General features: G+C 35.8%; 3 protein-coding genes across 3 annotated transcripts; 1 reads left to right on the top strand and 2 right to left on the bottom strand.

The window, feature by feature from the left end:
• Positions 1-746: 746 nt before the first annotated feature.
• On the bottom strand, positions 747-1,456 carry LOC111785357 (60S ribosomal protein L27-2-like). The gene has a single exon (XM_023665770.1). It carries the CDS (start codon positions 1,368-1,370, stop codon positions 963-965), a length of 408 nt encoding a protein of 135 aa, XP_023521538.1. The 5' UTR covers positions 1,371-1,456; the 3' UTR covers positions 747-962.
• A 1,633-nt stretch (positions 1,457-3,089) lies between these two features.
• On the bottom strand, positions 3,090-3,787 carry LOC111785358 (60S ribosomal protein L27-2-like). Its single transcript, XM_023665771.1, has one exon. It carries the CDS (start codon positions 3,715-3,717, stop codon positions 3,310-3,312), a length of 408 nt encoding a protein of 135 aa, XP_023521539.1. The 5' UTR covers positions 3,718-3,787; the 3' UTR covers positions 3,090-3,309.
• Positions 3,788-4,534: 747 nt separating this feature from the next.
• LOC111785356 (serine hydroxymethyltransferase 3, chloroplastic-like) lies at positions 4,535-8,116 on the top strand. The gene is made up of 12 exons (XM_023665769.1): positions 4,535-4,643; positions 4,982-5,226; positions 5,401-5,593; positions 5,715-5,889; positions 5,976-6,093; positions 6,175-6,287; positions 6,384-6,506; positions 6,865-6,969; positions 7,076-7,162; positions 7,243-7,350; positions 7,436-7,508; positions 7,585-8,116. The coding sequence occupies exons 2-12, from the start codon at positions 5,010-5,012 to the stop codon at positions 7,857-7,859; spliced, it is 1,587 nt and encodes a 528-aa protein (XP_023521537.1). The 5' UTR covers positions 4,535-4,643; positions 4,982-5,009; the 3' UTR covers positions 7,860-8,116.
• Positions 8,117-9,987: the final 1,871 nt, after the last annotated feature.

The following is a 9,987-nucleotide window of genomic DNA, read 5'->3' as shown; positions in this document are numbered from 1 at the left end:
AACGAAGCTCAACTATAATTAAACAGATATGCCAGCAAGTAGGCATCACAAAACAAAGCTCAACTCGAATTAAACAGATAGGCCAGCAAGTAAGCATCACGAAACGAAGCTCAACTATAATTAAACAGATAGGCCAGCAAGTAAGCATCACATAACGAAGCTCAACTATAATTAAACAGATGGGCCAGCAAGTGAGCATCACGAAACAGCCTATCTCATCCCAAAAAGAGTGACCACCGAAATCATAGACATAGAAAAGCAATCAAAACAAGTTGATTCAGCCAGTTTGACCAATAATCATCGGCTGTTAAAGTAGCTTTATCCAAGGGATCAGGAAGATTAACAAAGGGGTACATTCTTAAGCATTGGTTTTTGGTTATGCTTAAATCAATAATCTCGGAAACAACCTAATATACCCCTAATAATGTTCTTGAAATACAATACAATGTTCATTGAAGGACTTATGCGTAAATGTTACCATCATCAAACATCCTACAATAGCCATACGAATATGCGCAGCTATGCAAGGGCTTCAGCCATTAATTATAAGTTCAACAGATGGAAATGTAATTTCTAGATCTTCTCAATCTGACTAAGAACACTAATTGTTTACACGGAAGTTCANGAAGTTCTACGGTTTATCTCCAGATGATTTATGTTAGACTTATCTATTGGTTACAAAAATGAATATCAATATCTACTTCTAAAGAAGATTAAAAGCTTAGAATGGAAAAAATATACTCAGATAAGCAGGTGCAAGTCTAAAATGTAGCATTATAACCAAGAAAATTTGTCGTCGAAGCGATCAGAGTACATCGACAGAAAAAGTAGACACTAAAACAAGCTAACAATGCAATGTAGAACGTAAGATGATTCGAAAACAGAAGGGAAAAAACAATAATAAAGCTGCTCAATAACCTAATACGAGAATTATCCAGAACAAACACATAACTGAACAGGCTTCAGAACCTGAGCTTGGTGAAAAACCACCTGTTCTTTCCGGTCTTAAACCTCTCCTCGAACCTCTTCTTGGTCTCCTTAGCGGCGGTGACCTTCTTGTCCTTGGATTGCAATGAATCGATAGTGACGACGTCTTTAAGATCGACATCAAGAGTGTACCTGGTGGGCATCAGGTGCCTGTAATTGACGAGCTTGATGAAGGCCTTGACTCGGGATTTCTTAGCGGTCTTCTTGGAGGAGTCCTTGCGGATGACCTTGGCAGGATACTTTTTTATTCCGGCAACCAAGCAGTGGCCATAAGCCCGATCCCGCGTTCCATCGTCGAACGCGCGAATGATGACCGCTTTCCGGCCGGCGTAACGACCTTGAAGGACGATCACAGCTTTGTTCTGCTTGAGGAACTTCACCATTGTCGATTTCTCCTCCTCTCTGTGTTTTGCTTCCCCTTCTCCTTACTCCCTTCTCGTCGGCTCCAACTGACGAAGAGTGGATTTATGTTTCCCCAAAATATAGTTTTTAGGGTTTTCTAGTGACATTGGGCTCCTTGTGTCTAATTGGGCCCTTCTGAAATGGGCTTTTATACTGAACTGGGTCCTGTGAAATGGGGGTTTTTCTAGTGACATTGGTCTCTTTGTGTCTAATTGGGCCCTTCTGAAATGGGCTTTTGTACTGAACTGGGCCCTTCTGAAATGGGCTTTTGTACTAAACCTTTATTTATTTATCTTTTTTAATCATGTACATTAATTAATACATAAATATTTTTTTTTATTTTAATTGGAAATATTTCACTTTTTATCCTAAATTGGCCTACTGTCAAATTTAACTCAAAACATTCCATTTCTTAAATCTTAAAAACGTTGATATCTTAAATGTAAACTTTCAATTCATCTTAGTTCAGATGTTCCGTTAAGTTTCCATTTCAATCCCTATTGATAAAGTCTCCACACTTACTTAGAGACTCGTGTTAGTATATGATATGTACTTATTTGTTATTTTTTAAAGAAAATTGTAGAGCTATTATCTTCTATGATTATAAGTTTAGAGCAAGATTCTACTCGATCTACTATTTTGTGGTTTTGCAGTAGTTTTCCTCAAAAGAGTACTATTATCGAATGGGTTGTGTGTTGTTGGTCTACTGTTACTTCTAATCTTTGTCCTCTTCCCTTCTAGCATTGATGTCGTCTTCATTTTTCGTAAGACTTCATTTTTCGTAAGACGGTTGACGAGATTGACAATGAAGGTTACAACTAGTTCATTGTGTTCAAGTGCACTACCCTATCCATCACATCGTTCTTTTTATTATTATAGATCGTATTGTAGTCAAGCTCAAACTTCTCACGATCGACATTGGCAAAACTGTCATGGTTGATCACCACCAACCACCTCGATCCTCCTCCCACTTTTCGTACTTAGCACAAGAATCCACTTTTTTATGTGGATCCTACTTTCAAGTGGTAGGTTCATGATTTTTCATAATGGTGCTCATCAATCCAAAACAATTTATTTGTCATTCATAAGAACCTACCATAAGGAACGTTTGCACTTTTCCATGTGTAAGAAACAATGCACCCCATAGACATATTTCTAATTCCGGGGTCTCCGAACACAACACCCCATACAAGTTTATGATATCGATACCCTCACAACCCAAAGCCCAAAACGTAGGTAAAGTACGTATATAGAACATAGTTTATAAAACCAAATTTATATTGAAGTTCTTCGTGAAAATCAAAGAAAATGGCTTCTAAAACAACCTCCAAAACGGCCAAGAAAACATGTAATTGAAATTTCAGAACAGTCCCATAGGATAATTCCATGAACAAAAAAGTGGGAATTCAGCAAGCATCTCAACAAAAAGAATAAGATCATTGCATTGTTGCTATCAGCTTGTCTACATTGTTATAGATCTATTATCGGACAGATCATTGAGAGGAACCTTTCAAGTAATTCATTGCACAATCGTGCATGGCTTATTTCCTACTAGTTACAGATCCTAGTATCAACTTAAGTAGAAATCCATGGCAATAACGAACAAAATACAGAAAACCAAGAACTGAAAATCATGACAATGCAGACAAACTGAACGAAATGGAATTGAAACTCGAGATTAAGAGAGACAGCAGAATTACCAAAGAAGCTAGACACTTGAACTAAATTAATTTGACATATAAGAATAACTGATTTATCAGTAGCTTTACAAACGCTGAAAATTTCTCATCCAAACGATTAGAGTACGTTCATTGAAAAAGGTAGGTCCAAATAAACTACTCTGTTTATAAAAACAAAACGAAGTACGAATACTTGAGAATCCAGAATAAATCCACAACATAACAAACCAGATAAATCTCTTCAGAACCTGAGTTTGGTGAAAAACCACCTGTTCTTCCCGGTTTTGAACCTTTCCTCAAACCTCTTCTTGGTCTCCTTAGCAGCAGTGACCTTCTTGTCCTTGGATTGCAATGAATCGATAGTGACAACGTCTTTAAGATCGACATCGAGAGTATACCTGGTAGGCATCAGGTGCCTGTAATTGACGAGCTTGATAAAGGCCTTGACACGGGATTTCTTAGCAGTCTTCTTGGAGGAGTCCTTTCGGATGACTTTCGCCGGATACTTTTTTATCCCGGCAACCAAGCAGTGGCCATAAGCCCTATCACGCGTTCCGTCATCGAACGCACGAATAATGACCGCCTTCCGGCCGGCATAACGGCCTTGAAGGATGATCACGGCTTTGTTCTGCTTGAGGAACTTCACCATTGTCGATTTCTTCTCCTCTCTGTGTTTTCCTTCCCCTTCTCGTCGGCTCCAACAAGATGAAGAGTGGTTTTAGGTTTCCCTTACAATAGGATTTTTAGGGTTTTCTGGTGAAATTGGGCTTCTTCTGTAGAATTGGGCCCAGTTTAAATGGGCTTATATACTGAACTGGGCCGAGTATCGTAGGAGTTTATTTTATTTTATTTTTATTTTTATGCAATTTATTTAAAATAATTTCTAGGATAACTATATATATATATTTTTTTTTTGGTAGAATACAATTAATTAAAAATGATAATTTATTTTATATTTTTTTAAAGTTCGTGTCTACCCTAATATAAATTAAAATTAATTAATTCCCATGGTATAAATATTCAATTTTTTTTTGTAATTTTTCCATCCATCTGACTCGACCAGAATATTTCGGTGTCTCTAATGTTCGAGTTAGAGTATTACGAGGTTCGTGTTTCTTTTTAGATTTGTCAAGACCCCTCCCGCCACAATGGTGTAGTGCATCAGAGGATGTTGCCTCGTGGCCAACTCTCAGATGCTGAAGTTCGACGTAGAGCTTTTTGGTTCTTCAAGTATAGCAGCGGGAGAGACCCCTCGCGAGCGGGGCCGATAGAGATGAGGCCTTTTTGGTCCTTGATTCTCTTACTCCATCATGGTTTAGAAAGTCATAATTACTTAATATATATTAATTTAGTTAAAATAGTATTATAAAATTTGTAATTTCAATAATTAGATATAAACTTTTATGGTTTAATAACCGCGGACATGGAAAAGACACGTGCTATTGCGGTTAGATAATTACTAGCTAGTCCTTGGAGCCAAGCAAATTACAAAATAATTCGATTATTTTTAAATTGTTCGGAACCCTACGCTTCCACCGTCTCCTCCGCCGTCGTTCTGATCCATCGTCGTCGCCGGTCAGTTCCCGTTCTACTATTTCTCAATCAGCATCTTACCTTCTTTGATCATTTTCCGTCCATTTCTCGTGTTTTCCGACTTCGGTTCTTTTTTATTTTTTCCGTCGATGTTCTGGTATGTTGTCTATAAACTATTGATAGTTTTTGTATTCACCGTAGAAGAATTTCAGAGCGTGTCTCGAAATGTTCTGTGAGTCATGGAAAGTTATTGAAATACGATTCTAGACTATGCTGCGTGCTGTTTTTTTGAAGTTTTTGATGTTTCACTGAAGTTATTGTCGTTCTGTAATGGCGTTTGGCTGGATACTGAAGTTCGTTTTGTTATATGAAATTTGTAGGAATTTTGTGAAGATTTAAGTGGACAGAATGCAGGCTGCGAGTGGTGCTGCAATGATGGGCTCTTTGCAAGTTGTTGTTTGTGCGAAGGGATCGTGTTTTCCTTCAAAAGGTTATGGCATCCGTGTGTTTCCGCAAAACAGGAGAATGAACATCTTGAAACTCCGTAAATCCTCTAATGTTGAAGCAAGCATGGTTGCGGGGAAGCAATCATCTTCCTTATCTGTCACCGTTCCAGACATTGAAGGTGAAATCTTATCTATTGCCATTCACCAGTTTTATGATTGTTTGAAAAGAATGGCATATCTGTTTGATCTATGTAAAACTGTGCTAGATTTCCTTTGTTTCTTAATCACAAACGAATTTGAGTTTGATTGAGTGGTAGAAATTAGCTTAGGTTGACTTCATTGCTTGAATGCAGGCGTAAGTGACTTTGTAGACCATGGTTTGAATGAAATGGATCCCGAAGTTCAAAGCATTATCAAAAAAGAAAAGGAGCGACAGTTTAAAAGCCTCGAACTTATTGCCTCAGAGAATTTTACGTCTCGGGCAGTTATGGAGGCAGTAGGGTCCTGTCTCACAAACAAATATTCCGAAGGATTACCTGGAAAAAGGTGAAATTTCTTCATTTGATGTACTATGGACGTGATTCCAATTTTCTTTTTGGGATGTCTTGAGATTTTTTGTTGTTGTTAAGAGGATTATGCAAATTATGAGTTTTATTATGCATCTTAGATACTACGGTGGCAATGAACATATCGACGAGCTTGAAACACTCTGTCAACAAAGGGCTCTAGCAGCATTTCGTTTGGACAATAACAAGTGGGGTGTAAATGTTCAACCATTATCTGGTTCACCTGCTAACTTTGAGGTTTATACTGCAATTCTTAAGCCACATGATCGGATCATGGTGAGTAGTCTCTTGATTAGCTTTTTTAATAACCGTGTTAATTTAGACGATTGCTGATGCTACTGATTCATGTTAAATGGCTTTAGGGTTTAGACTTGCCTCATGGGGGACATTTGTCTCATGGGTTTATGACACCAAAAAGGAGGGTATCAGGCACATCAATTTATTTTGAATCTATGCCTTATCGTCTTGATGAGACTACAGGTACCTCCCACGTGGGATCTACTGTTTTTTACGGTCTCTTTCATAGTTTATGCATTCTAATTAAATAGCAAACTCATGCAGGTATCGTAGATTATGACATGCTCGAAAAAACTGCTAACTTGTTTCGGCCAAAGCTGATTATCGCTGGTGCAAGTGCTTATCCACGAGATTTTGACTATCCTCGCATGAGAAAAGTGAGGATTTATCTAAATTCAACGTCGTTCATCATTTTCCATTGAGTGGCTGATTCTGTTGCATTAGTGAATAACTTACTTGATTTGTTCTGGTAGATTGCTGATTCTGTTGGTGCTTTTCTCATGATGGATATGGCTCACATAAGTGGGCTTGTTGCTGCTTCTGTGGTCGCCGATCCTTTTGAATACTGTGATATCGTGACCACAACAACACACAAGGTAAAAGATAAATTTTGCTAATGGGTGCTTCCTCTTTAACTACTGGTTTTCCTCTTAATTCATTTTATCTTTTGAAATAAGAAACGTGTACATTCAAGAACCGAAAATAAAAGAGGAACGAACAACCTATCGGCCAAGGTAGAGACGGTCCCCTGGGAGAACGCTAATACCAAAAAATAGAGATATTAAATTCATTTCTTACTCATTTACTTGTATTGAAATTTTTTGTCATTCTTCATATCATTTTGCCTTATCTTAGAACACATTAGCTTCGTATATAATCTGGTATGATGATGATTGTTCTTCGCATTAAAGAAACTACTTTCTTAGCCTGAAAGAGATATCAAATTGTCTGCAGTCTCTGAGAGGTCCAAGAGGTGGCATGATCTTCTTCAGGAAGGATCCCGTTCTCGGAGTCGACTTAGAATCTGCTATTAATAATGCTGTGTTCCCAGGATTACAGGTTGGTCCAACTAGTCTTGTGGTAGCACATAAGGAAGAGTTGTTTGTTTTGCTCGATACTTCGCCTTCGGATCCTAAGTATTGTTGATTTTATGGATGTCATGCAGGGTGGTCCTCATAATCATACAATTGGGGGACTTGCTGTCTGCTTGAAGCATGCACAATCTCCAGAGTTCAAGGTCTATCAGAACAAGGTACTTCAATTGCTCCATGAGCTAAACATGGTGTAAGACACTGTTTTCTTATTTTTCTAACACAGTTCTTCATATTTTAGGTCATCTCCAATTGTAGAGCTCTTGCAAGTCGACTTATTGAGTTAGGTTATAAGCTAGTCTCTGGCGGAAGTGACAATCACCTCGTTCTTGTCGATCTCAGGCCATTGGTAAATCATTGTTTCTCATAATTGTGCGTTTAACTAACAATTGTAATAAAGCATATGTTAATCTACAAGTAAATTCTAACAACAGGGTATCGATGGGGCACGAGTGGAGAAAATTCTCGACATGGCCTCGATCACTCTCAACAAGAACTCTGTTCCTGGTAACGACGCGTGTTTTCAAAGGCTGTTCGTCATATCCTGTTTTCTTGAACTGACTGTTGGCTGTTTTATACACAGGTGACAAGAGTGCTTTAGTTCCAGGAGGCATTCGAATCGGGTCGCCTGCCATGACCACCCGAGGATTCACCGAGAAAGAGTTCATAGCAGTTGCAGACTTTATCCATGAGGGTGTTAAGATAACTCTTGATGCCAAACCACTGGCCCCAGGATCAAAGCTCCAAGAGTTCCTCAAGTTCGTGACAACCTCTGATTTCCCTTTGATCGACCGAGTTTCTGATCTTCGCTCGAGGGTTGAAGCTCTTACGACTCAATTCCCAATACCTGGCCTGTAAGTATCACTTCACAGAAGGAAACGGGTATACATTTACAATAAACAGGAGGGGAGGGGGGACATGTCGTGTTGTGTCGTATCGTGTTTCTGTTAGTTGTACTAATAAAAACTAGATAGTTTGGAACATTATATAAGTCGTTGCAGATATGTACGAGGCATTGGTTAGCTACGTTCATGTTGGCAGATATTAATATTTGCTAACACGTTCAATCATATTAGTTCATACGAATGCTTTGAATACAAATTTAAGGTCAATTTTTATAATGATCTATTGAAAAATTTTAAAATTTTTCTCTATTATGTGTAAATTTTAAAAACTTCTTTAATTTTTGTGAATTAAAAATTTAATATAGGACAAGCTTTAAAATTATAATATGTTTTTATTAAATTTTAGACTTTTCAAAAAAGGAAAAAAAATTAAAAATTATGACAAATTGATGTATGCTGATGTTGGCCAATTCTTTTATTTATTCATAAATATAAAATAAATATGGAAAATGTTAATAAATATAAGGTTTTTCCAATATATGGCAAAATGAAGAAAAAATGGAGAATTGTCTGTTTCATCATAAATAATGACAAAATATCAATAATTTATTTATTTCTAAAACAAGACAAATGATTACTTTTTTAAAATATATTTCTTATAATCAAAATTAGGAATAATCCATTATTTCAAAACTATCCACAATTATTCATAAAACCATTAAATCTACAAAATCAGTGATTTAAATTTTAAAAAATGTATTTAAAGAATTTTTAATATAGTAATCATCATGCATTTATTAGGAGAAGAAAAAAAAAAACAATATTTTCATACTTATGTTTAAAATTTTATAATAATGTGATAATATTCACAATAATCTTAACAGTACAGTAGGTCGGGTTAAGTTGTAAATCTTATTTTATAGTTGGTCGGTTGACTCGAGTAACTTACAGGTGATAGTCGCAGCACCAAGAGCTTTCAAAGACAGCTGATTACGCTTGTTTTGTTCGAGATGAGCTTTATTTTAATAAGGGTCGGCCCATCNAATTAACCTAATTTATAAATAAAGTAGAGGAAGAGAGTAAAATATTGGATAGAATAATAAAAGAAGGAAAAAGACATCACAAGCCTCGCCCCCACCCATCTACATCATATGCTTTTTATTTTCCCCTAATTATTATTATTATTTATTTATTTATTGATTTATTTTAAGTAAGAAATGGATCGCTCTTAATTTATTTATTTCTAAAACAAGACAAATGATTACTTTTTAAAAATATATTTCTTATAATCAAAATTAGGAATAATCCATTATTTCAAAACTATCCACAATTATCCATAAAACCATTAAATCTACAAAATCAGTGATTTAAATTTTTAAAAATGTCTTTAAAGAATTTTTAATATAGTAATCATCATGCATTTATTAAAACAACCAAAATAAGAAGAAAAAAAAAACAATATTTTCATACTTAAACTATGTTTAAAATTTTATAATAATGTGATAATATTCACAATAATCTTAATAGTACAATCTTAATAGTACAGTAGGTCGGGTTGAGTTGTAAATCTTATTTTATAGTTGGTCGGTTGACTCGAGCAACTTACAGGTGATAGTCGCAGCATCAAGAGCTTTCAAGGACAGCTGATTACGCTTGTTTTGTTCGAGATGAGCTTTATTTTAATATGGGTCGGCCCATTAAAATTTAAAAAATTATTAAACATAAAATTAACCTAATTTATAAATAAAGTAGAGGAAGAGAGTAAAATATTGGATAGAATAATAAAAGAAGGAAAAAGACATCACAAGCCTCGCCCCCACCCATCTACATCATATGCTTTTTATTTTTCCCTAATTATTATTATTATTTATTTATATTATTTATTTATTGATTTATTTATTGATTTATTTATTGATTTATTTTAAGTAAGAAATGGATCGCTCCTAAATCCTAATCCAAAAGAATATCCTCGGTAGCGTAGCGCTCACTCAAACACATAATATCAAACCATTCATGAACTGCCACGTGTTCCACTGTTTCTCTCTCCTCGTTTCCTCCGGATTTGTCTCACTAAGCACGTGCCTTCCGCGAGCGAAATAAATAAATAAATAAATAAATAAATAAATAAATAAATAAATAAA

This window comes from Cucurbita pepo, unplaced genomic scaffold, assembly GCF_002806865.2.
Source record: "Cucurbita pepo subsp. pepo cultivar mu-cu-16 unplaced genomic scaffold, ASM280686v2 Cp4.1_scaffold000461, whole genome shotgun sequence".
Taxonomy (NCBI): Eukaryota; Viridiplantae; Streptophyta; class Magnoliopsida; order Cucurbitales; family Cucurbitaceae; genus Cucurbita; species Cucurbita pepo.
This window is presented reverse-complemented; position numbering and strand designations above follow the sequence as displayed.